This window comes from Chlamydotis macqueenii, chromosome 12 (genome assembly GCF_036417535.1).
Source record: "Chlamydotis macqueenii isolate bChlMac1 chromosome 12, bChlMac1.mat, whole genome shotgun sequence".
NCBI lineage: Eukaryota > Metazoa > Chordata > Aves > Otidiformes > Otididae > Chlamydotis > Chlamydotis macqueenii.
The window spans coordinates 2,858,770-2,885,650 of record NC_141567.1 but is presented as its reverse complement, the minus strand read 5'-3'; the positions used below and the strand labels follow the sequence as shown (position 1 = coordinate 2,885,650).

The window sequence follows — 26,881 nt, the reverse complement described above, 5'->3', positions numbered from 1 at the left end:
ATGCATTTACCACGGAGAAGACGGCTACAACAGAACCGAATCTTCTTCTTGCTTGCCATAGTGCTGGTCCTCTCTCTCTATCAGCTCAATTTCAGCCCCTCTGCCCTTCCAGCACCACACACAGCACCCCAACCCACGGACCCTGTCAAAGTGACCTCCAAGGACCTCTCCAGCAACAAGACTGCAGCAAGAGGCAATGTCACAGCAGCACCCAAAATAAGGCACTGTGTGTATGTGGATCCTGAGCCAACTGTGCCCATCACTACATCAGTGGATACAACACCACAGCCAGAAAATGTCAGTGAAATCTACCCAAAGGAAAAGCCACCATACGAGTCCAAAGGAGAATATCCCCAGGACCTATTCAGTGTGGAAGAACGCAGGCAAGGGTGGGTTGTACTTCACATCTTTGGCATGATGTATGTATTTGTGGCCTTGGCCATAGTATGTGATGAGTATTTTGTCCCTGCTTTGGGAGTGATCACAGAGAAGTTGCAGATCTCTGAAGATGTGGCTGGAGCCACCTTCATGGCGGCAGGTGGATCCGCACCAGAACTCTTCACCTCCCTCATAGGTGTCTTCATCTCACACAGCAATGTGGGCATCGGTACCATTGTGGGCTCAGCGGTGTTTAATATCCTTTTTGTCATTGGCACCTGTGCCCTCTTCTCGAGGGAGATACTCCACCTGACATGGTGGCCCTTATTTAGAGACATCTCGTTCTACATTGTAGACTTACTGATGCTCATCCTGTTTTTCCTAGACAGTGTCATTGATTGGTGGGAAAGCCTCCTTTTACTGACTGCTTATGCCACATATGTATTCACTATGAAACAGAACGTGTACCTAGAACAATGGGTGAAGCAGGAGCTGAACAAGAAGCTAAATGCTGTGCAGGCAGCATCAGCAGAGCATATACGGAAGGTTGGTGTCCTTATTGTTCAGAGGGCAAGTTGGAAATAATTCGTTCTAGCGTAAACCACAAAGAAAAGCTGCATCTCCTTCACAAAGTGCATATTCAAACAAAACCTCAGAATACAGGTACTGGTCAATAATTATGGTTATAAAATGAAGCAAATGCAATCTAGATAGTAGAAATTCTAAGAAATTAATGAACACCACTAAAAGGGAGTTCTACCCTTGCAATTACTGTGGCTCTAACTACACACTCCAGATCTGAGACCAGGGCCCTTTGCTCATTGTTGCTTGAAGGAAGAGTTGACTGCTTACCCAGAGACAGTATCTGAAGGCATCCCCAGAGCCAATTACCCTTTCAGACTAGCAGATCTGGCCAGGACATGCTCTCCAGAACACTTGGGACTTTGTCCTCTCGAGTGTGCCTGCCCACTTGTTGCTCCTCAGTCCCTCCCCAACTCTCCTACTGCCTCTTTGTCCTCTTGACCACTGCTGCTGCCAACTGTCGAGCAGAGACCACTAGATTTCAAGTTGTCCTCTGGCATTTGCATGCTTTACTAGCCAGATGCCTGTCACTGGCACTCAAGCATGCTTTGCCCCTTCTGGTCTCAGCACTCCCTTCACATAACTTAAGGAAAGAAGAGAAGAGGGGTGCAGATGGTTGAAGTGGTACGGAACTGAGAAAGTACTTTTCCTTCCTCCTCCTCCTGGTCTGTCTTTCAGCCAGGGCTTGTATCTGAGAGTCCCGAAAGCTCACGTGTTCCCTTCCAGTGGGATACGCGTGGAAGATATTGCAGCTATACACATACATTACTGTAGACTTCACCAATCATCACAAATTAAATCCAACCCTTCACAGTGAAAGAGAAAAAAAAAAACAAAAAGCAAAAAAAAACCTCCTGCACTTTAATTTTACAGAGAACTCTCACTAGCATATAGCAGCATGACCGAGAGCTGCTGGACCTAACCCTTGGGAAAAGTAAATTACCTATATGGAAAGTAATGCTGATGACTGGAAAATAATACCCCTTTGCACCTTCACACTGCCTCTACTGGAAAATGAGTAACCATACAGATGTTTGGGAATTAAGTCTGGGGTTCCCTATATCTTCAGGAATCAGATGGTGGAGGCCCTTTGGGTCTGCCTCGCTGCGGAGCTGTAGAACCCTGCTTCTCTTGGAAGCCGTACGGTTTTAAGGAGAGCACATGGCTTTGGCTCTTCCAGTAGCATCTGTGCATGTTCATCTGTATTAGCCGGCCCACTTTCTCACAGGTGGTAGCCTGAAAAAGCAGGTGAAGCGGTAGTGGTGTTCAATCATTTTTGTTCTTGCTTGCATGCAGAAAAGCAGTGGGGCAGTTGCAGATGAACAAGGAACAAAGAAGCCAGCAGATGGGAGGAAGCTGCAGGTAGGTCTAAGCAACTTTACAGGGATCTGAAGTCACTGTATTTGGAACCACTCCTCATGTCAGGTCGTGAATAAAGGTGTCAACTTCTGTGTCAAGAAACTTGGACCATATCCTACTTTGTGCAAAGAACCAGCCATGCATGGCACAATATCCACAGCTTACTTAAGAGAACATCTGGCTGAGTTGTGTCCTGAAAGGAATTTTTTATAAAAATTAAGAGGCAGCTCAGGCTTCCCAGGTGGATTTGACTAGCAGAGTGCTATTCATTCTACACTTTAAATAGGCATAGAAAAATTCAGACCATGACTTTTCTTACCTGGTTTCATGGCCAATTTTCCTCCTGAGCTCCCAAAGCAGAGTCTGGCAGGGTCTGTCCTTCCCCATAGCGAACGCTGAAGGGCTCATTCCTCTGCTCCTGGTTAAATTGGTGATCCTTTGTCTTCCCTGTGGCTGGCACGGAGAGGCCTTTCTGATGTAGTGACTTCATACATACATAACATAACAGGTGTTAGCTTCCTCGTATGGATCCTGCTTGTTCCTCTCTGCGCTTAACCTACCTGTACTAATAAACATTCAGTCAAAAGCTCGTTAGGGCTCTCGTGTTGACTATAAGAACAGAGCACCAGAGCTTCTGAGTTTAAATCAGGACACCTGACATGACTATAGCATTGTCTTGTAGCAGCATATAAATCTACACAGTTATTAACAAGTTTATGACTAGAAGCACTGCATGATTAGATTATTATAATTTATAACAATGTTGTATTGATGCTGGGTCCGTGTGAGCCCATTGCATTTATCTAAGGACAGGCTGGCCTGCTACGTCAACAGCACGTCTCTCGCTGTGAATGATCGGTACTGACAGCCATCCTGTGAACCTGAACGCAGAGGCTGTTTAAAATCCGTGCTGAGGCTGCTCCTTGAGTTGGGGAGATCAGCCTCCGTATAAATGCATCCCCAGGGCAAAGCGGAACCAACGGTGGAGATGTTTTGAGGAGGAAACTGCTATTGACTGCTGCATTGTACCTTTCCATAGCCTGGATCAGCCTTACAGCGAGGCAGCAGCTCAGCCTCCCTACACAACTCCCAAATGCGCAGCACCATCTTCCAACTCATGATCCACACCCTGGACCCCCTGGCAGAAGGTGAGTGAACGTTCCACGCCTGAGGGACTTGGGTTTGCAGCCCTGAGCGCAGAGCAGTTTAACTGCTGGGAATTAAATTAACTGGGAATACAGCCTTTATTTGTTGGGGTGTTTAGGATGAGCGTCTTATCCTTGAGATGCAGCTCTGAGCATCACAGATAACGGTAGGTGGAGGGAGCTCTGCAGCTGTGGGACATGCCCCTTCTGGTCATATGGCAGCAAGGACAAACACCTCACACTTGGCCCTGCCGTATCTACTTTGCCTGTGCCAAACTGGTTGCTACTGTGGTGGGAGCTGTGCTGCTGCTTGAGGGAGGATGAGGGCACGTGGAGCAGCTGCTGTTGCTGGGGTCCCTGCGAGCAGCAGAGGTCACTGCTGTCCCCATCTTCTGCTGTCTCTCTGACAGCAGGAGAGCAAACATGAGATACAGGCTTTCTCTATCTTGTAGCATGTCACATCTTCCTTCCTCTTCTTAGCTCAGACCTCAGCCCAGCCTTGGAAGAGCAGCGTTCAGTGCTGACTACATTTTTGAGAAAGAGCTGCTCAACCTACAGCCTCATTTACAACCAGGAAATGAACACAGGGAGAGCTCATTCCCTATGCACCTCTCCAGCTGTGCACACAGCCCCTCAGAAGGCATCAAGGAGAGGAAAAAAGTTAAAACCCTTGAAGAATTATCATTTTGTCAGTGGTTAAAATCCCAGCTGAGATCTAAAACATGCAGCAGGTTCCAATTCTGATGGTTAAGCCAAACCATATGTGATTTAGACCAATACTGAGCACCTCTAAAAGCCCAGCTGCCATACTGCGGTATCACCACCGCCGTGGTAAACTGTACCCACAGCACTTTGCAGGCAATGGGCCAACTACCTATGGCCACGGGCTGATCAGCTCAGGACTAAGACACCTTCTTTTAAACTGCCCATGGTGCAGAGAAGCCACATCTCCAGACAGACCCAGGGCCTTTGTATACAAACTTAAATTAACTTTAATCCAAAAAGAGCATGGAAGTTCTTTTTTTTTTCCAAGAAATAGTGAAACATTTTTAAAAAAGGACTTTTTTTTTTAAGATTTTCTTTCCTAGCTCAGCATATGCCCTGCCCCTCCACTGCCCTACTTGTTCTAAAGAGATTATCTGTTGTCCATTCAAAGAGAGATTGAAGCTAAGCAGATCAGCACCTCTCGTGTCTATCACAGAGGTTACAAAAAAGACTCTCCAGAGCAAAATCCCAGCTGCACATACTCATCGAGGGAACAAAGGAGGCTTGCTAAGGACAGCAAGACAGAGAAGTGTCCGCTTTGATAGATTTTAGCAAAGGCACCCATCGTATTACTAACAGCAGCCTAACCTGAGCCACACTCATCAGGGTTTGCTTTACTGTCCTTGCCTCCTCAAAGGTGGTATCAACACCACAAGGATGAAACCAAATACTTACAAGAGGTCACACCATTGCCTTTAGTATCAGGAAGGACCAGACCTGAGGGACTGCTGCCACTCAGAGACCCTCCAGTGCCTTGTCAGCCTTCCTGCTCCTCAAAATGTCTTTGTGCAGCATCTTTCCACTTCAGACCAGCACACATTTCTGGTCCAGGCTGATGTCCTCAGCTTGGTGAAACCCTGGGACCTCAGAAGAAGTTGTGGGGGCCTGAGGATGCCAACCCAGGCTCCAGCGCTGCCCCAGCCAGCTCAGCCCAGCCTCCACTGCTGGAGGGGTTTCAATGCCATTGTAAGCCACTGGCCTTGCTGAAGGGGCTGTTACCACCACGACTGGTGAATATTGAATGAACGGGATGGGGAGGGAGGTGGGGGCAGTTTGGATCTTCTCTGAAAGACAGCTTCTCCTCACATTTCAGCTAGGCAGACGTTGAGTCTCTGTGTGTGTGGCAGCCACTAGATGGGAGTGTGACCATAGGTACTTCAGTGAGTCAAATATTCACATCAGGGACGATGCGAGGATGGGCTACAGCCTCTCCAAAAGGCTGTTACTTCTTACACCCTTTCCTATCATAATGCCACTGAGTGAAGGGCAAAACAGGTACATGCCTGTCCCACTCAGCGCTGCCAGAGCAGAGACAGATCCTTAGAAAAGATAACAATAAAGAAAATTACAGAGAGTACAATAGCGTAACACTCAAAATCCAGGAGCCAGTGCCCCAAGTGCTGTGTATCGAGCGCAAGACATTCCTTACTCTGATAAATTCATACCTAAAGAAAAGGGAGCCTGGAGAAAATGAGTCATTTATGAATAGACTGAGAAAGTTAAGAGCCTTAAGGATCTTGGCCAAAAAAGATGAAGTGACTTCCCCAGGATGACTCTGAAAAAGGGTTTGAACCCAAAACGCATATCGGGACCGCAAGCTCAGCCTTTGTGTTAATAACGCGGCAGCTCTTTGGTACCCCCAGGACAGCTGGATGCCTCGTTCCCACTGATCACCAACAAAGTCCTCCTCTTTGCAGCGTGTGCAGCACTGTCTGTACCGGACACATTTCTGTAATTAGGTTGCAACATAAAAGATGATCCCAAAGCAATTTCTCTTTCCTCAAGGGTCCTTGTTGCTTCTTGCCAATGCCTGTAGCATCAACACTTAGAGGCTGTGGTAAAGAACGCTCTACAAAAGGAAAAGGTTGCCAACTATTTCTCAGCAGCTCCTAACCTAACCTACTGCAATTAGGATCCCTATAGGGTTTCCTTCCTTGTGCTGCAGTTGTATTTCACTCGGGCAGCACAGAAGCTTTTTTAGAGCAGCAAGAGTCCAAAAATGTGGAAAAACTGCCAGCCCTGAGCCTCCAAAACCAAATTCCAGAGACAGAGGTCTTAGAAATAAAGCAGAAGTCTGAAATACAAACTTTGTTTCACTGTTCCTAATGCAGCAACCCTTGTGTGAAACAAGATTTCTCATTTCAACAGTGGATTAAGTTCAGAATGATTTTTTTTTTCTTTTTGTATTAGAAATGGATCATTACTTGTCTGTCTGTAGGAGACTAGGTGTTTTGCTTTAGGAGTTCTAATGTTTACATTGCATCTCGAATTACATTTTTGGTAGAAGCTTTTATTTTCAAAGTGCCATTTTTTTAAAATGAACTATTTCTAGCAACTTACATCTTTCCTCCTCCTTTCTCTGAAAGCGTGTAGAAGCAGAACATGAGATCTTTTCAAGATCTTTTGGTTAAACACCAGAGGGAACTGTTGGGGAATTAAAGGGAACAATGATTTTGGAAAGACTAAGGGGCCTTCTAATTTCTGAACCTCTAGGCTTTCAGTGGGATTATTCTTTAAACTCCAGTCATACAGGGAAGAAGACAGAAGCTTGCTTTCACTTTTGAATGAAGAAAAAGGCTCCAGTGGCAAGGTTTTTAGAGCTATCTACCCTCTGTATGCCCCAGTTAACAAGCCAATGATTCTGGAAATCAGACCAGCACAGAGCAGCAGGCAGTGTTGCAGGCTAGAGCTGAGCTAGAAGACTAAAGGCAGCTACAGTTTCTCCTGGGTTCATTAGCATTCAATCACTTGTTTTAAGAGAATCGTGATACCAAGGGGTAATATTTTTTATATCTATTTTTAGGCAGCAGGTTCATGTCAAATTCTAAAGAAAAAAAATCATTTCTGCTGTTCATGCTGTAAGTTAGTCCTGTTATATTAAATATTAGAGTGAAAGAATTAATGAAACATAAGAGCCGAACTCAAGGTAGAGCCTCAGTTGTCACCTTAAGTCCAGCCTGGATGCTGTCAATCTGTAGGACAGGAATCTTCCTGAAGAGCATCTCAGGGCCCCTGCACGCAGGCATGCCCCGCCTGACAGGCTCTCAGAGCAGGGGACAGCTACCAGCAGTGACTGCCCCAGGGGACCGCAGTCCTCAGCAAGAGGTCAGCCCAGCGCAGCACCACACACCCCACAGGGCGAGCACGCTGCCCGGCTCTGCTAATCCCCAGCGCTAGCAAGGGCTGAGCTGACAGATATCCTTCCTCCCCGTGCTGACCTGCAGATCTGGCCAGCTTAGAGCCAACTCTTCCTCCAATCTCAGTCCATCCTGCATGAAATGTGTGTCAGATGAATTAACACCTTTTTAAATGAGGCTGATCTCATGAGAACTGGATGGTGGCCCGGACCTAATCTGTTTATCCTGACAGAGATACTCACAGGTTCCACTTGGGTCGGTGCTCACAGCCTGCAGCCTAGGTGATGGCGGGAAGCCAGGAGCTTGAATTTACATAATCTTTTTCAGGCTGAGCCTGACCGCCCTGACCCTGCTGACAGAAGCTTTTGCAACAGCTTCTAGGAAAAGCTGAACAGAAAGATGCGTTGCCCAGGGATTAGAGGAGACTTGGAGCAAAGGGTCGCCTCTGCGTTGCCTTGCACCGATGGATATGCTTGTGCTTTGCATCAGCAGAGGGGGAATGAAGCAAAGTGCTTCACATCCCCTCTGGTAGGCTTCAACATTGTGAAGGAGCATGGAAATGGGGAGCTGGGCTCTTTGGTGCCAGCCAGCCTTTCAAAGGAGGGGAGCGCATCAGCTCATCATTCCATCTCTATGCAGCCACTCAGTGGAAATTCTAGTTGGTGAAAAATGTTTCTGTCAGATGGTAACACAACAAGACTTGTCCCCAGAAGCCTTCATGTTATATGTCCACTTACTGGGCGTATACCAGAGCCTACTGGTTTTCGTGATGTTCAGCTCAGAATGGTAGATCTGCCCGCGTGGCTCAGGGCCTCGGACCTGCTGTTTTGATTAACTCAGCATCATGGCGATACGTAAAGTGTCAAGGCCCTACCCTCGAGGCAAATGACAACAGCACGCTCTGGTTGCACAGTCAACAGTACTGTAGATTAAATCAGTGTGATAAAACTTTCAGAGGAAATTAATTTACAGCCCTGCACACAAGGCAAGGGCATCATGGCCGATTTATTGTGGCTAGTGTCCATGTACAAGTCCTGTGGCTCTCAGCTTAGTCTTTGAAGAGGCAGCTCAACAGAGAATATAAATTAGAGTAAAATTAGGCTTTTCTTTGAGATGATGACTTGCTCACTTTCAGTGAGAGTAGGAGTTAAGATATTTGAGCACAACACCTAGCTATGGAGACGCACACATAGTTTCACAGTTCATCAAACCAGTAATACGGCAGCTCAGCTGAGCAGAGCACCGTTTACAGTGGAAGAAGTCCTCAGCAGTGCCAGAAATACAGTACTAGACCCTGCGCTGGTGAAGATGATCTCTCGGGTAGCCTGGGCCATGTTGAACACAGGTAACAGGAATTTAGAACAACTCCAGCAGAGGAGACACTTGCATATACTTACAGAAATCAATAATTTTCCAGATAACTGGAACATAAAAGGTTTTTATTTTTCCTTACCATCAGGTCGCCAGGCTGCAAGCAGTACAGTAAAGCCTCTTCAACAGCCACGTGGCAGGAGGAAGGTGTCACTTTTAGCTTGCACATAATCCAGCCTGAAAAAAAAAAAAAATCAACAATCCTTTGGGAACAAAATGATATTGCATGGAAACTCTCCCCTGTTCTTTCTGCATTCGCTTTCTATGAAGTGCATTACTGGATTACTGGATTGGAAAGAATTTCTCTTCCCCCTAGATTATCTTTTAAATATGAAAGTATTAATTACATGTCAAATTGCTGGCATAATTGCCATAGTACTGAGCATTTAAATATAGCAGCTACCATCCACTAGCAGCAGCCAAAACGTAGACAACTCGCAAGTCGGTGTTGACTGCAATCCGCGCAAGAGGAATGGGGCAAGAGAGCGAGGGGGTGTTGAGGTGAGGCAGGTAAAGGGGGGCTCTGCACAGCTGACAGCTGCTGAAAAATGCATCTTTCTCATCCACAGCAAAATTTAAAGATAGAGTTGACATGCTGAGCAACATAGCCAAGGCCAAGGCAGAGGCTATAGCTGGACAAGGAGCAAAACCAGAAGGTGAGTGCAAGAAGAAACAGTGCTGTTTGCCGTGGTTTGCACCGCAATCCCTCACCTTCCCAGCGCTCAGCACCCAAGGGCTGCCAAGGAAACACTGTGGGCTCACACAAATTTTCTGGTACTGCTGGTCACAGATGGCTGCTATAATAATGCAGCAGAAATCAATCGAAGCATGCTAATAGTGGGCAATAAAAGCCATCCCCCCAGGAGTCTAGAGGTGGTTAATGAGATAGCATCCAGCAAAGTGCCACAAGGATGTAGTGCCAATTGCCACCAGAAGAGTGGGAGAGGGGAAATCAGGCCATTACAGACAGCAGTTGGGTGCTGCTGATCTTTGGTAGATCCTACAAATTAGGTGTTCGTTAAAACAAAGTACCTTCATTTTAGCTTGGAAATTTGACACCCCTTCAGAAGAGGACAAAAGATTCCTCCACAGAGAAAAGCTGGATTGACTTTGTCTGCAACGATTCTAAGGGTCTGTGCAGCCTCCCTTTCAATAGCTTTTGCTTCTTCTGCATCCCTACCGATACACAGGTTTTCTGAGCTGATTCAGAGGCAGCAGCTGGCCTCTGCTAGCGCATGGGTCTGTGCTGTCAGTGAGGCTAGAAGTTTTGAAGAAACAGCAAACTTGTGTGGAAGGTCCCGCCTCCACCAGCACACTGCTGCAGCACAGCAGGCACCTGAGTTGTCTCACAATACTGCGCCTCACCTATATGAATGAGACCAAAACTTGTGGAAAATACTGTTTTAGAAACAAGTAAATTCTCAGTGCCGGTTATCAACACCACATTGACTTCACTGAACTGTGAATTTTCGCCCCATGACACGTTCCACAAGCTTTGGTGGTGCATAGATAGAACTGTGCGCATTCCAAAAGCATTGCTGCTCTGTCTCCTACGGTGTGCTGAAAGTATCCCAGGTGAATTCTCCTAAGGCCTGGTTTCAGAAAGCTGAAATAGCACTCACTGAAAACATGCATTTCTGAAAATCTCTGCTCTAGCCTTGCTCTCTAGTGCAGTTGTGAAGCACTGTATTGGATCAGCTTACCCAGTTCAGGATAAGATACCCTGTAATGCCCCGTCTTGGCACAACTCATGGGATAACACAATCCTTCTGCCTTGACAGGCTTCACTATGTGGAGGGCATCCCTTAACCTAAATTGCAGCAGTCTGAAAAGGGCCCTTGCTGTGGCCGAGCAGAAAGCCCCGCACTCCCTCTCACCTCTGCTCTGCGTTATCCAAATTTCTACGTTCTTCTGCACAGAGGTTTCTCTGTTCCTCTTGGCTACGCAGGTTAAGACAGGAACAGTGCAGGGGACATTGCAGTTATTTCCTTGTATGTGTCAGCACTTTTCTATTTGCATTTGAATACCTACCAAAGGGTTAGGGATTAAAGTCTGGCAGCACATAACAGTCATTTCTCAGAAGCCTCAAAGAGTATCAGTTCCCTGGAGAATGCTGTGCTCTACTAGAAAAAAAAAAAAAAAAAAAAAAAAAAAGGGGAAGCAAAGCTTTACATCCTCTCTGGCTTTTAAGGATGGCTTTAATAAGATCTTCAGAATTCAAAATGAAACCAAGAAACACTCCTCAGTTGTAGATCAGATAATTAGCGTTTCCCTGTTGTTACGCATGTGCCTCTTACAGCAGTTTCAAGTAGAAGGTCATAAGAGCATCAAGGTATCATTCTATGCCAGGTGGGCTAGATTCTGCCAGGCTTTTACTAATCACAATCCACAGAAGCCAGAGAGGACAACCAGAAAACCTAAGCAATCAGACTGGGTCCAACATGAAATGCCACATATTCTCACAGGAAGCTCAAACCTCCCTGCTGAGCAAGGGGAAGGCAACCATCTCATGCTATGATGACTGAAACCAGTATTCCTTCTTATCATTTTCAGCAGAAGAGCAAAAGAAGGCACCAAGCAGCGTTCAGGTAACTCCTGCCAGTGACTCTGAACCCAGCAAAGACAAACAGAAGGCAGATGCACCGCAAGATGGACAGGTATTTAAACAAGCATCATAGGCAGTAACTGCTCAATCCAGACCAAACTTCACGTGTACTTTCCTTCTTCCCTCTCTAGAGCTTTCAGGATAGGATCCAACCCATTTCCCATAACTAGCAACTATAAATAGACTCTGTGTGTAGTGACAAGATATAGTAAGGTGTTAACTGAAATATTTCAGATTACAAAGACAAATCAGGTCCAAAATATGACACCAACTGATACTCTGTAGTATTTTCTCCTTAAATGACTCTTCTGGGGTCAGAGGGCTACTCCAACATAAAGAAAGATATGAGTATCTGCCTGTCCTGTGCTCATCAGAACACCTGTTTCCCTAATCTCTCCTTTCAATTGATGTAATTTGGTTGTTCTGATGAGGAAAGGTTTTCAAGGACAGACAGCAAATGTTTCATTTGTGTCAAAAAAGCCATCTAAAAGTTAGTTCTAGTTAACATCATACACAGGCACTGAGACATGGTACAACCTGGATTTTGCCCCACAACAGCAAGATGTGGGCTGCGGCTGCCCTCAGCGGTGTTACAAGTGTCACCTCTGCCAAGGCAAGGCCGGGGTGAGTAAATGCTGTGCAGCTCCTCGTTAGTGAAAACATGTTGCTTTTCTTTTTTTTTTTCTGATCTACAGTCCTCATCAGACAGCGATACCTCAGAAGACAGCAGCTCCTCTGAGAGCGAGGACAGTGATGATCACAGCACAGATGATGAAAACGATGAGCCATTATCTCTTGAATGGCCAGAAACTAGGAAAAAACAAGCAATTTACCTTTTCCTCTTTCCCATTGTCTTTCCTCTCTGGAGCACTCTGCCTGATGTTAGAAACCCTGTAAGAATCTATCTACCTTCTGCTACTGGATTTGTTAACTGAACTGTAGATTTCCCCTCAGCAAGAGTCCCCAGGTCTATTTTTCCATGCCTAGAGTCTTTGCACACTTGAAGTGCTGATAGTGCTGCAAGGAGTGGGACAGGAGCCCCAGCTGCAGCGTAGCGTAGTTCCAGAGACTTAATTTAATAAACCACTAAAGCCTAGCAACTATTGGTCATCTAATTAAGCTGACAAAAAAATAAATACAATTAGAGAGACCAGGCTCCATGTTAAAGCAATTGATTGCAGTGAAGTGTTTCAGGTGAATAAATTTTCATTGGGTTATTGTTAACTTTCCTGAAACTTCTCCATGTTTTTCTTTTCAAACTTGATTTTAACAGGACTCCAAAAAATTCTTCGTCATCACATTTTTTGGATCCATCATCTGGATTGCTGTGTTTTCTTACCTCATGGTATGGTGGGCTCACCAGGTGAGGGGTTTATTTTCTCTCTGCGAGTAAGACCATTTCAGACCAAGGAGATGAAGAGAGAGAGAGCAGTGTCACTGTGGCATTTTATCTGATGAATTACAGCTGCAGTCATCCACCAAAACAGTAGAAACTGTGTTGTTAGAACCCAAAAGGGAATTTTCAATTTAATTCTTTTCGATTTGACAAAGAGTCATTCTTTTTTGAGAGCTTCCAAGGGAATTTGTGCATCAGTGAAAGGAAAAGTGCCATCAAGATTTATCTTAATACTGCCTTTTCATTGATGAATGCTTCTGTGCAGAACATAATTATCTCTTACCTAATTAAAATTCTAGTAAAATACAGGTTCTGATCCTGGAAGGTGCTAAATGATCTCAATGGTAATTGCCTTAATGTTCACCTGGTATTCTGGGAAATAATAATTTGCATCTTCTAGAATCAGACCCACAATTTGTATTTCGTGATATATTGCACATTCGCAGTATAGTTGATCAAGCCATAAATCCAGACTGTCATTTCCCAAAGCTCTTGGATCATACATAGCTGATGTAAAATTTGGAGAGGGAAAGTTAGAAGGCATCCAGAAGAGGTGAACTTAGGACAGAGGAGCTGTGTTGTACCTAGCTTGACCTTGCTTAGTCTTGGCAACACTGATCAGATGCCCTACAGTATAGAGCAAATCCAAGATCAACATACACTGTGAAATTTAACTTTTTATCTTACAAAGCAGAAAAAAGAAATGATACCATGTTGAAGAATATTAAAATATTTTAAACTCAAATGTGGCATGAAACCTAGAAGACTGCACAGAGCAATTAAATTCCATGTTCCAAGACTAACAGCCCTACCCAACTTTCTTTGTGTTTATTAGGTTGGCGAAACAATTGGGATATCAGAGGAAATTATGGGATTAACCATACTGGCAGCAGGAACATCAATCCCTGACCTTATCACCAGTGTCATTGTTGCACGGAAAGGCTTGGGCGACATGGCTGTCTCCAGTTCCGTCGGCAGCAATATCTTCGATATCACTGTTGGGTGAGTATTAGTTCAATGCTAAAAGATGTGTTTCTTCTGAAATACAAAACATGCTGTTTTTATTCCAAACAATGTCTTAAGTTTACTTTATCTGTAATTAAATGCAGGGCAGCTGGACAACCAGTTACTTTTTTTTTTTTTTTAAATACCTAACCCAGCCAGGAAAGACAGATTTTTATAACTTAGTGCAGCAAAGTGAATATTAATTTGCATAGTTCATGTCATTGTTCTGCAGCTTAATAGAAATGTAGCTCCAGAAGCACCAAAAGCACCACCATCTTTACCTAATTAGAATCATAGAATCATAGAATGGTTAGGCTTGGAAGGGACCTTCAAAGGTCATCTAGTCCAACCCCCCTGCAAAGGAACAGGGACATCCCCGACTAGATCAGGTTGCTCAGAGCCTCATCCAGCCTGGCCTTGAACGTTTCCAGGGATGGGGCCTCCACCACCTTTCTGAATCAACAGAAAATTACTGATTTTTTTCAAAGCAAAAATGCAACAAATTGTTGGCTACCGTCAAAGATTTATAGACAGGAAGCTTACCCAGTCACGCAGCCATTCAGATCCTACGCAATCAACACTCAGTATCTGTGCCTGTACTTCTCATCAATAAAGCATCGGGACTTACTACTTTATGAGAGCATGCTGAGACATTAATTCATAGGCATTATTTAAAAAACCCTTTTAGATTATTGGATTATGTTACGATAGCGCAAATATTATCCAAATGCAATTTTTTGTCACAAAAAACATCAATTTTTTGACGTATGCCAAGTTACACTGAATGCAATCATGCAGTTTTTTTCTGTAACAGTTTGGAAAAATTGCTTAGTTATGATGCAGAAAATGAAGTGCCTTAAAACACTTATTTCAATTACTTTTCCTTTACTTGCAGTTTGCCAGTTCCTTGGTTCCTTTATTCTGTCTTCAATGACCTCAGCCCAGTTGCAGTCAGTAGCAACGGTTTGTTTTGTGCAATTGTTCTCCTTTTCCTCATGCTGCTATTTGTGATCATCTCAATCGCTGCATGTAAATGGAAAATGAACAAACTACTAGGGCTCACGATGTTTGCTCTTTACTTTGTGTTTTTGATAATCAGTGTGATGTTAGAAGACAAGATAATATCCTGCCCAGTATCTGTATGATATTTGGACACTTAAAGATGTACGTAAGCACACATCAAAAATCAGAAGGGGTTTAAGGTAGAAGTTGTTCTACTGAAAAAAAAAGCAACCAGAATTATAACAAGCTTACTGAGAAGAAAATATCTTTAACATACTGAAAAAAACCAAAAATAATCCTCAAGTGGAATATCAGCCTCTACTGTTTTTCTTTAGGATCACAAAAGATGAGATAACAAAGTGACCAATAGCAAATAACATACACAGATATTCCTGGAAAGGCTGATACGATACAGATGCATGAGGTTTTTGGTATGAGTGATCCTCTCAAGCTAATGGAACTGATTTGCAGCACAGATACTTGCTCATTATAGAAATACTTTCAGGAACACACTCTAAATTACTTAGTAGACTGCTCAATCTCACGGAAATCAATGAACTTTACTTCAGTGGAAACAGAATCGGACATTTACAGCTTACCCTTACAGAACTTCTCTTCTTAAAATCATTGTGTGGACGCACATTCTGCGCCTCAGAAGTGAACTTCCTCCGACTTCATAAAAGCGATGAGCACAGCAGCGCAGTAGTTTGCCATGACTTCCCTAATGCAGAGGTAGTTTTTATCCTTTCAGTGAATACCACTGTAAAGTATCCACAACTGGTACTCTACACACACCTCCAAGAAAGCGTACACAGGACATGTGGTGCATTTCAGAGAAAATGCTTTTTGCTGGCCCTCTTAAGACTGTGGGAAGTGTAATACTAAGGTTTTCAAGGAAAAAGCAAAGCAGTAACAGCTATTTCAGCATGCAGAAGAACACAGGATTTAAGAGCTGTACAGCAATCCTGAAAGCTATCCATATGGCTCCTATTAAATCTGCATCTGATCTTGCAATACAATCCCTAAAACTCACGCTAAGTGCCACCAGTACAAGCGTGATGCCATCTGGATTTACATCTTATTGTAACAAGACTAAACGGACCTGGGGTTAGAATACCACATTACCACTAACAAAACCTAAAACCAGGAATCAGAAATACGACAAGTTGAACTGCTTGAGTTTTGTTTTCATCCTGACACTAATCTCTGAAATTTAGAGATTACTGCATCCAGCATTAATTCTTGTTGTTAGCAGTGTGTTCTGCACAACCACTACAAAAAAAAAATCCACTGACATCAACTATCAACAAACCTGGAAGGTTTAACGTTAACAATGTAGATAAGAGTTGCAGACTTTTCTGTTGTTCTAATCCATCTAATAAAATGTTAATGAAAATAACCAGAAAGATTTTAAGCTGTTTATTGACTCACTGTAAAACTTTTTTTTTTTTTTTGGATGAGACAGAAAAAAAAAATTAACATTGTGAACACTGACTTTGCATATTTTAAAGGAACTACAAACCAAAGCAAACATTCAACATACTGGTTTTTGGTAAATAAAATTTAAACATTACATATTTACAAATCTACAACCATTCATTTAAAAAGTGCTGCTTGCAGACTAACAAAGTACCATTTTTAAATCCCAGTGAGACAATATCCAGAAATATCCCTCTCTGTTATTACTATTTGCATCTCCAGTATTATATGAAGATTTTACTTGCAGGAATTTTCTCTTTCTTGGGGTACAATTCATTTAATTTGCCAGTGGAAGTCTAATTCATCAGGCTGTAACTGTACCAACAGCAAACCTTCAAATGGGAAACTGTTAGCAGTGTCAGAGAAACAGCACAAGTTCTATTCACATTTCAGTATTTCATCTCCAATAATTATTCCAATGGAACCATAAGGAAAGCAAAATATATATTGCACTGCAAATGTAAAACTTTCATTGAAGGTTTTTGACATAAGCATTATTTAATACACAAAAGGAGAAAATTCAGTTCATACAAAATTTTAAATTGAAAATATGTCTCAAATATTTTATTTATCCATCTTTGTGGTATTGGAAAATATACTCAAATTGCTTTTCTAATAAAGGACAGCAAGATTTGAAAACTGTTTCAACACTGAATTGTATGATGCTTAAAAATTATCCACCTCAGGACCGACTTGGTGAACGTTATTATGACTTGAATGAGGAAAATTTCCCACTTAAAGCGTATCACTATTCCAACTATATTTTATTATAGTATTTCTACTGTAGACTGACTTGCAACAGACTTTATAAAACAATTCATTAAGTATAATGATTCCAACTTGATTAACTACTACTTGTTATAGCAATTTAAAAGCACACCCAGATAAACATCAGCAATGCTTCAGGAGTGCCACTCTAAGGATCAAAGAGCACAGTCAGACTGTTTGTCTGAAGGATGCGTACACAATCCTTTGCATGGTACAGTCCTGATAATACTGGCGGGACCATTGATATCTGAATGAAGTGGCAAACTTGTTGGCTTTCTAAGTCTGAAGACAGTTGGAAGTACTGACAACAAAGCTGGGACTGGAATGGAGGAAGTGGGCCACATACTACAAGCGTTGCATCCATTCCTGTGCTAGCACACACCACTGCAGTGTTACGTCCTAAGTGAGAGGTGGTTAGAGACCAGGCTCAGTCGCTTCTGCCAGACTCAAAGAGAAGTGTGAAACTTCATAGCTCAGTGCCTCTAACACCACGGCAGCTCTGGAAAAAGCACTTGCCTTCCTTCATGGCTCGAAGGTCCTATAAAACAGTGGCTGCCCCAAGTGGTAAATGACATGGTAACAGAACTGCAAAGAGCTGGGAACACAACCCTACACACAGCACAAACCTCTATGAGTTTATATACACAGCGCTACTGTATGCGACTTGGTAAATACAGTGTACCTACTGCACAGAGCAGAGCAGACATGCACGCTTAATAGTTACTTACAATGAGTATGTTAAAAAATAATCTGGTGTTTTTCACACTAGTTCAGAAGAATTAAGGGGTATGTATCCACCCTACACTGATACACTGCTTACCGTGTACCTCGGTGAAAAAAGTAGCTCTATTTCATGCATGAGGAATACTTCACAAGCGTGGCAGTACAAAAGAGAGCATCACAAATTGTTAAAATAAATTACATGTGAAAAATGTTGGAAAGTGTAGCATCGCTAGCTCCACTTCAGGGTGGGGGGATACTTTGAAAAAGGCCAGCTACGTAATTAGCAGCAAATTAGAGAAGAGGTGTTACCCAATGAAAGCTGTATCCAACAAGACTGCATCTTGCAATTAGCATCAGCATATACCTGCAGCTCTACAAGTTTTAAATTCTTTCTCTGTAGGGCAGAATCTTCTTAGTACTTTACAAAGGTCTGGGAGGAGGTTACCTAAAGCTTCATAGCAGCATTACTTCCCATTTAAGCCTCTAAGAGGCTCACTCTATTTCATTTAATAAAGCAAGTGCGAGTTTTAAAGTTTATCTTCTTTCTGCCTAACTAAATATTGCTGTATTATTACACTTGCAAACTAAAGAGATTTTTAAAATACCTACTGGTAGGCAGACCAAATTATAAAATCTAATGTAACAGCTGAATATTTGGAAGTATTATAACAGCAATAACTAAAAGAAATTGGAGTTGGAAACCCATTACGATTACTTAAAATAAAGCTATTTGTTAAAGCATGGTTTGATTTGTTTAAGGTGTTGTATGCAATTAAATGTCTGTTTTCCCACCTCCATACAACACTTCCGCTATTTTCTCTGTAGCCTACCTTCTGGTGAGGAGTTGCTATGTGACTGAGAGCACAGAACATTTTAAGCCTCTAGAACAAGAAAACAGGAGTCAAAAGCCGTGACTCCACCACGAGGACTGACAGAGTTTTTCTTCACAAAAAAAAAAAAAAAAAAAAAAAAAAGTTTTGCCTGTGAAACAGAGCCAAACATTCCAAGTACATTTAACTACACCCAATGTGCCCCAATTAGGTACGTTCCCTACACATTCCCTGCAGTAAGTCTGCTGTTTCTACCTTAGTTAAAAGCTTTGGATTAGCATTATGTAGGTGCCATATTTAGTGTGCTTCAAACACATCCACCAAGACTCTGAACACTGCGTGTTTATGAAGAACTTGCAGGTTGTCATTTGCTTTGTATTCTATCTGCAATGAGGTCACATCAGCAAATGCCAACAGCTGAGATGTACTGATTTCCATAACATCATTTGTAGGACTCTTAAATATGCTTCTCTTTGCTAGGGAGTGGGAGTGAAGGGAACAGGAGAGGAAGAGATTTCTACAGAAGTGTTTTACAGAGACATCAGTGTGTTCATCAGTAGAGTTTTACTGAAGTTTACCATACCTTCCTGCTGATTGCTGTGGTAACATGTTTTCCATGTGTTCGTGAGAGAAATCCTGTATCTAGACTACTGTCTAGGTGAAGGTTAACGTTTCCTATACTGCTTTAAAAACAAATCACTCTTCAAAAAGTAACTGGACAAGTTACTATAAATAGCAGTGTACTGCAAAAAAAAAAAAAAAAAAAGAAAGAAAAAAAAAGCATTGTATTGCTTATGCAGCAAGTCCATTTAAAATTCACTCCAGTAATTTAAAAAAATTAAAAAAATATCAACTTACTATAAACAATTTAAAATATGTATAATACAACTTTGTATGCTCTTCATAACATCACGAATATTCTATGTAAACAATAGATTTTGAAGAATTTACTTCGCTCTCATTAGTTTCAGTGCATTGTTTCTGTCCACCTGTTATTTAATTTTTTTAAAGAAGGGAACTGTAATATGTTGTCCAAAGTTAAAGAACTGATTTTGTTTAGAATCTTCCTTTCTACACATTGATATGCAGGAAGGACAAGGGACGGGGCAATAATATTTGGCCCATTTTTCACTCTGTCCATTTCCACAACTGTCCATAGGCCTAATTTTCCCAAGGCCTTCTGCCATAGGACATTCGTACATACGTTCTTGCACACTGAAGACTGAGATGTTCCTTGTGACTGAAGTGGTTATTTTACACAGGTCTACATCATAGATATCGCCTCTTTATCTACGTATATTTAAAGATATGGTTCTCCAAAAATCTTCCTGCATTCCATCACTCCAGTACTTGGTGGTCTATCACAATTATGAGTATTCTTCACTTGATTAGCTGTGAGACGATCATAGGCCATTTTGTACTCTCTGTCAAAAGCATCTGCAAAAAAACCAGAAAAACAACTTCTCTATACCGCGCTCAAAAACATAACCCAAATACCATGACAGCCAGTACTCTTATCAGCAGAAAATAACTGTAAAGCCCTTTTTATTCAGTACTTCCCATAGGATGACATGCATCTAATCTACAAGGTTTTTTTTTTGGAAGCTGAAAAGCTAGTTTGCATACATTGATCATCTATGCTTATTTGAATAATTTATAAAACTTACCTATATCAATGTTATCTCTTCCTAGGGCAACAAGTGAAAGAAATAGTATTTCTCTGTAAAGGCTCCTGAAATCATAAAAAGAAATGTCAATTTATATATTGCAATAATATACCACAAAACAATCCATATTAAAAATAGGTTGAAGCATTTAAAGATTTTTTTTTTTTAAATAAATTTGAACGTAATTCCTAATTGCCACCTCCAAAACGTCGTCATTTGTGATCTCTGGAAAATGCCCTGGACCCCCCACATAGAGAGATCACTCGTGGTAGGTCTGTGATGCAGCTTCCAGCACATCGGCAGATGCCTTAAGTGCACGCAGAGTGAAGCATGCACTTAAGGCACTCAACCGGATTCGACTGAAATTAACAAACAGGTAAGGAAGCTGGCTTTTCTGCGTTTCTACATTATCTTGAAAAAGCAGGCAGATGAGTAAATAAACACCTTGTCAATGCTCTAGCTGTTGAAAAGGACACTATATATCTTACTATAAATAAAAATCAATAAATCCAAGCAAGAAATACAAATTCGTAGAAAATAAATTTTCACTAATCCCACTGCTAATGGAAAAAAGAACGTTCCTAAATACAAGACTTAACCTCTCTTCTTAGCTCCCCTTCTGTTCTCTACTAGAAACTTAAAAACAAACAAAAAAATCTACTCATGCACCCTAGGAACAAGTACAGGGGGTTTTATTTTAAAAACCTACTAATATATAAGTAACATTTAATAGCAAATATACACACATATACACATTCCCTACTGATTTCCCATCATTCAGAGTTAAGAAAATGTAGTGGCTGTAGAGAGGAGAGGGAGAGGAAAAAGTGAAATATAGTTTCACCAATTTTTTTCTAGAATATGTTTGTGAAAGTTATCAAAATTTGAGAACACTTCTGAAGAAGAATGCTTTTTTTTTTCTTTAAAAAAACCACTATGTAAATATAATTCATATTACAATAGCCTCATTGTTGTCCAACCTTTCTCCAGTTAGGCATGTTCGTATTCTTACCTCTGTCTTTTAATATGTGGCCATTTGTTCAGTCTCTCCAATATTTGACTCATTGGTCCATACACATCATTCATCTTAATGCTTTTCACCATACTTCTCAAGAGCTCCTGATTAAAAGAGTCATCATCTTTTTGCAGTAAATGGACCATTGGGTACTTCTGGGCTAAAAAACATCAGAAATGCTGTAAGAATAAATATATTCTCTGTGTGCAAGTAGAAAGTTATCAAAAAAAAGATGAGAGGCTACACAAACTGTGAAAATGTTGATATTAGGTAATGAACAAAGAACAATAAACATCAAGTCAAAATCACATCAATATAAGGAAACACAAAAAGCACGTAAGAGAAAACTTAACAGCTGTAATAATGGGTCACGAGCTATTTGCAGGCAAATGATCCAACACTGGCAACAAAATTCTCAGTAAGCAAAGTCTAAAAATAAAAAACAAGCTAAGTGTATGAACTGTCAGTACAAGTTCAGTGTATCACTGAAACATATTCCCTTATTCCTCCCTTCCCAATGAAGAGAAAGCCATTGGAGACAGTGGTCAATGATTTGAAACAGATATGCCGGAAAACTTAACTTGTTCAAGCAGTTCACTGCTAAAGATACAGCCACCCTCCCTCCCTCCCAAAACAAGTCAAAAACTCAGAATAGCAACACCAAACTTAACACTCACTCTCAAACAAAAGAGTGCGATTTTGACCTGCAAGACAAAAAGCAGTATGATCAAAAAATCAGTTATAGATCTTCTGTGAATTATTCACAAAGACATCTTTTCTTTTTTTTTTTTTTTCAAAACACATTCTTCAGTTGCTCAAAATGAAAACTGTTCTTTAAAAACACAAGAAACAAAGCTTACTCTGAGCGTTCCACAAAATATATAGAGGCTGCCTTGGATCCTGATGCAATTTCATGTTGTCCCATAGCATCTGAATAAGAACGTATTTACTGTCCTCCGACATACAGGTTCGTGGAATCTGAACAGGAGAATGCAGAAAGATATTTTATTACAAAGTCATAACAGAGGATTTCTGTATTTAAAATATAGCACCAAATCTATACGTCTCATGGTAAAAAGCTTTTAATATTAAAACTGCTGTAAAACCAGAGAAAGCTAAATCTGAACAGGACTGGGCCCAGCATATTTTAAGACAAATTTCTAAGAGCTACTGAATTATCTAATTATTTCCTATATGGAACACCAAGCATTTCTCACACGGCAATATTTCTCATCTGATTGCGTACCTTGGAGTTTTTATTACAGTGCTCAGAAGAAAGAATTAATCCTGGTAAGTTGCTAGGCAAGTCCAAGCGTCTGAAATACCACACCAAATTCCAGAACACAATGGGATGATGATCTACAAAGTCTGCCACTGTTATTGCATGATCCCCTTCGTTTTCAAGCAAGCTCTCAAGCTCTTTCCATACCACTAGAGGACTGAGATAAGGAACTGTTATAGGATCAGGACTAGGTAAGCGCCATTCTAGGCCCAAGGAATCCTATCGTAAAAAAGAAAAAAAAACCATGCCGTTAGTCAGAATGTAACTATCTTTACCAAGTTTTATGAATGCTTTTGTTCTCTATGAGATACATCAACATCTAAAAGCTACAACTGATATTAATTTAAATAATGAAAACTAGTATTTCTTATAATTTCATATTGTTAATTCTGTTCTAATCTATCACACGCTTTAAAAAATGACATTTAAGGTAGAAAAACTACACACTGTTGGTCCTTGCAAAGTAGCAGGCAGGCTACCAGTAGGAATGATATGGTTGATCTTCTGGTTTTCCTTCTCATCTTCTTCCAATGGACCAAAAGTACTGATACTCCTCGCTACAGGGTGACTTGTACACTCTGACCCAGAGGCATTTTGTCTTCTTCCTGAGGGGATCTGGATACTTCTGGCACAAATAGTGTCATGCTGCTTAGATTTGCTAGAGGGAAGGGGAAGAAAAAAAACAAAAACAGAAACAAAAAACATTGGAAATAATTGACTAGACACCTCAAATTCTACCTTGTCAGCCACTACATTCATTCCTGTCATAGTGTAAGTTTTATTCCCCCTTGCACTGATAATGAACACAAACATTCCAAAAAAGTTCCTAACATTTGCAGAATTACAGATGCCTACATTAATTTTTATATTAGGGACAAAATGGTAAACGCCATGCTGAAAAAAGCCTGTGGTCAGCTCAGAGATAAGGGAGAGGCAGGAAGGAGATCCTCTCTCTCCATTTCTCCTCCTCAGTCAGTATCTTATGAAATTTATTTTTATTGATGAGGAATACATGCTCATCCACAGAGATCCTGAGTATTTTCTATGCAGAAAATGCAGGTTTACCTATTTGAATTTATATCCTCTTGAACAGACATTAGAGATGTAGTGAGGCCAACAGTAGCTGCAGCGTTACAGGACTTCCCGCTCTGATTTGAAAAAAGGGGTGGGAACTGCATGTTTTCTGCAGAAGGGCTGGATTTCAGAAAATAACTGCAAAAAAACCCAAAAGCTTCATGTTATCTCAAAAACAAAAACCACTTCACAATTATGAACACTCAAAATCAAGGAGAATGCAAACAATGTTATTACCGTCCAGGTCGCCGAAGATCTCTGATTTCTATGCTTAAAAAAGGCAGAAATAAATTGCCGCAGAATGGACATGTGGTATTGAGATTTGAATCATCTGCAGTCCAACCTGCCATGATTTCTTCATCGTGAACCAAACAGTCACAAGTTCGACACCGCGAACAGCTTGAGATGAGGACCTGCATACAGCAGATAACAGAACTCCACCATTACACATTTGCAAAACCCTTCTTCTTTTACAAAGCAGTTAAAACTAGAGTCAAAATCTTTGCCCTTGGATGAATGCAGCTCACCATTTGGGTACAAGTTTAGCCACATATCCGTTCCCAGGCTTTAGGTTTGAATATCTGAGTTTAAACTTACGTATTTCAGCACAACTATTAAATCTTAAATCCAAAGTGCACTATCAGACAGGTGATACGGTAAATGACTGGGACAAGCATTGTCTGAAGAATTTATTAAATGCAAGTCTTTCTTCTGTTGTAGCAAGTGGACTGGGATCTGGAACTACGTTCATGAAATAAATATACTTTAGCTAAGTGGGTTAGGTGATCCTTTTATGACTTCCTATACAGAGTAAAACCACCCAGTTATTCAATAATACTGTAGTAAGAATAACATGTCATTTGTAATCTGTTTGCAAACATAACAGTACAGGAATATTCATATAGCTACATAAGTTACTCTTAGAATTTAAACACTCTCCTGTAGTGACTATCAGTATAACAGAAGTGAGGGGGGAGGGAAAGGAAGGAAAAAAAAAAAAAAAGAAAATGACTAGTCATTAATACGAACCCACTGAAACAAAAAAAAAAAAAAAAAAAAAGTGTCACCCAAACCTAGTGTAATAGTGAAAAGCAAAATGATCTTACTGGAAGCTAGAAGAAATAGCTAGTTATCTATTCTGTATTTTTAAATGTATAGTGCAATTTAAGACTTGTTTTTTTAACTTTAAACAAGTTTAGCTGCACAAGAGCTTTAAATGCCTAAGTTCAATGGCACCCAATTCTCAAACTCTTGAGAACTGCAGGATCAAAAGACGTGACTGCAACAAAGACACTTGTAGAGCAGCATTTGAAACGAAACCTAATCTGTCGCAGAAATATTTACCCTATCTTTCAGCAGATTAGTTTTAAGCTTTGAACTTTAGCAGAGATTCAGCTACCATTTATATTTAAAGACATATGCTTTTAGTAGATCAGTTAAAATCAATAAATCATCCGGTACCTCCATAGCGTAGTTCTGAAACACGCTGGTACTACTTGTACTGCAAGAAGATATCAACTCTGATTTGTCAGGTAAAGGGAACTTTGAAAGAGAACCTATTAACAGAAGAAATTAAAAGTATTAGATATTCAGAATATGCATTTTTAGTAAACTGTTTTTCTGGTCAAACAATACCGTAGTTATAAAATGCATGATGAAAGATGCAACAGATCAGATACAGTCAGACAGAAAGAAACACGAAGCTGGAGTGTGAGGCTGCCATCTGCCCAGCCCTAACAACGGCAAAAATAAGATCTACCAGCAACGGCAAAAATAAGATCTACCAACACAGAATTTCCATATGTTCAGTTTTTTAATTCTACAACAGTTGGTAGCTTGGAAACAAATTTTACAGATTAAGTAATTCATACCCACGCTTTCTGTCTGGATAAAAAAAACTAGGGAAGGATAAGAGCTGCTGCTTGCGACTGCAGACATCCCTGACCCTTCTCTTTGCTGCCCTAAACAAGCCAGGCTCCCCTCAGCCTCAGGATGCCCCAGTCCCCTGGACACGATGGCAGCACCCACTGCCTTTCTCCAGTTCCTCCACATTCCACAAACTGGGGAGCCAAATCTGCACATGCTTTTCTAGGTGTTCAGTGGAGGGATCTGAGCAGACATTTTCCTTTCTTCCTGATTCTGCTTCACACACTATACTCCATAATAACAGTAGTATAGAAATTGATACAACAGTCACTACTAATTATCCAGCAGATTAGGGGTGGAAAAAAAAATCCCAAAGTCTGTCCAATAATTAGCTTCAACAGTGGCTTACAGAAAATGATAACTAATAAAGTTACCATGTGAAAGTTTACATGAATACTGAAGGACTCAAAGGGTATCTTATTTGCATAGCTGTAGCATCCAGAAACTTATTCAGGGACAGAATGTTACTGTGCAAGTTATTCCACAAGAAAGAACACCCAAAACAAGGTTATACAACAAAAATATCCATAGGTATGGACATATCTGTATGAGTAATAATTTGCAGGTAGGACAAGAAAAAAAACCTACTACTTCCACAAAAAGGACTAAAGACTAGGATGATCCTAACATGAGAATTATGAAATAACTTCTAAACACTGGAGTATTTTTGTTTAGATCAATGAATGCAATGCAAAAATCTCTCACCACACTGCTCAAATTGTTTTGATGAGCCATCATGGGAAGCTGAGCTTTCTAGGCTTGTCCTGCTGAGGCCAATTCCTTTAATTTCTGATGTGGTATTCTCCTGAGGAGAAGCACTTTCAAAATCATTGCAGACATCATCATCAGTTAGAGAAGTAGATTCTGAGTCCACAGCTCCTAGAGATGAAACACTTGCTCGGTCTGAATTCTGATCCTGAGAGAAGAAAACAAATTCCACTGAGAAAAGGAAAGTAAAAATATTTCTGAAAATAAGAGGCAGCCTTCTTTGTTTCAGTAAATTCAAAGCATGAACTTCCCTCCTTGAAAAGCTGCTCAGCTCAGATCTGTATCCAGAACAGATGTGAAACAAGGCAAGTTTCACTCAGGGTTAAATACCTACATGAGGATTCTTTTAAGAGATTCTCTGAATCACAGAATAATTAGGGTTGGAAGGGACCTTTAAAGTTCATCTAGTCCAACCTCCCTGCAAGAAGCAGGAACATCTCCAACTAGATCAGGGTGCTCAGAGCCTCAATAAAAAGAACCTAAATGAAAACTTGAACATTTTAATCCCATAACTTTTCCCCACCATTGTTACAGAAGTTATTAACAGCCAGAGGAATGCATTAGGATAGACAAATATCATGGATACTTCAGTTAGTCTCAGATT

At 41.1% G+C, this 26,881-nt stretch overlaps 2 protein-coding genes and 1 long non-coding RNA gene across 4 annotated transcripts in view; 1 reads left to right on the top strand and 2 right to left on the bottom strand.

The window, feature by feature from the left end:
• SLC24A1 (solute carrier family 24 member 1) lies at positions 1–14,888 on the top strand. 2 transcript variants are annotated; one of them, XM_086757304.1, is made up of 9 exons: positions 1–924; positions 2,257–2,322; positions 3,359–3,467; positions 9,307–9,393; positions 11,294–11,394; positions 12,038–12,235; positions 12,616–12,705; positions 13,574–13,740; positions 14,639–14,888. In XM_086757304.1, the coding sequence occupies exons 1-9, from the start codon at positions 1–3 to the stop codon at positions 14,886–14,888; spliced, it is 1,992 nt and encodes a 663-aa protein (XP_086613430.1). The 2 variants fall into 2 exon arrangements, with proteins under 2 accessions (XP_086613430.1, XP_010115300.2); XM_010116998.2 differs by having other exon boundaries at positions 11,291–11,394.
• Positions 8,892–12,730, bottom strand: LOC147599216 (uncharacterized). The gene is made up of 3 exons (XR_015259893.1): positions 12,682–12,730; positions 12,058–12,152; positions 8,892–8,914 (listed from the first exon to the last, which is right to left on the bottom strand). It is a non-coding gene; the product is annotated as an uncharacterized LOC147599216 (long non-coding RNA).
• Positions 14,889–16,149: 1,261 nt separating the features above from the next.
• DENND4A (DENN domain containing 4A) overlaps positions 16,150–26,881 on the bottom strand; it is a 55,103-nt gene continuing 44,371 nt past the window's right edge. The window contains exons 23-33 of the mRNA XM_086756803.1: positions 26,215–26,425; positions 25,045–25,139; positions 23,821–23,996; positions 23,575–23,721; positions 22,957–23,167; positions 22,474–22,728; positions 22,088–22,205; positions 21,905–21,931; positions 21,225–21,387; positions 20,213–20,277; positions 16,150–19,982 (exon numbers count right to left, since the gene is read on the bottom strand). Of these exons, the coding sequence (XP_086612929.1) occupies positions 19,846–19,982; positions 20,213–20,277; positions 21,225–21,387; positions 21,905–21,931; positions 22,088–22,205; positions 22,474–22,728; positions 22,957–23,167; positions 23,575–23,721; positions 23,821–23,996; positions 25,045–25,139; positions 26,215–26,425 (1,605 nt within the window). The 3' untranslated portion in view covers positions 16,150–19,845. The remainder of the gene's footprint in view (positions 19,983–20,212; positions 20,278–21,224; positions 21,388–21,904; positions 21,932–22,087; positions 22,206–22,473; positions 22,729–22,956; positions 23,168–23,574; positions 23,722–23,820; positions 23,997–25,044; positions 25,140–26,214; positions 26,426–26,881) is intronic.

What these genes read in the sequence shown, in the direction of transcription:
- SLC24A1 (XM_010116998.2), top strand. Translation starts at nt 1, where the DNA reads ATGCATTTACCACGGAGAAGACGGCTACAACAGAACCGAATCTTCTTC. An exon ending in CCTGGACCCCCTGGCAGAAG is followed by an intron (nt 3,468 to 9,306) that starts GTGAGTGAACGT and finishes TCTCATCCACAG; the next exon opens with CAAAATTTAAAGATAGAGTT. An exon ending in ATCTTCGATATCACTGTTGG is followed by an intron (nt 13,741 to 14,638) that starts GTGAGTATTAGT and finishes CTTTACTTGCAG; the next exon opens with TTTGCCAGTTCCTTGGTTCC.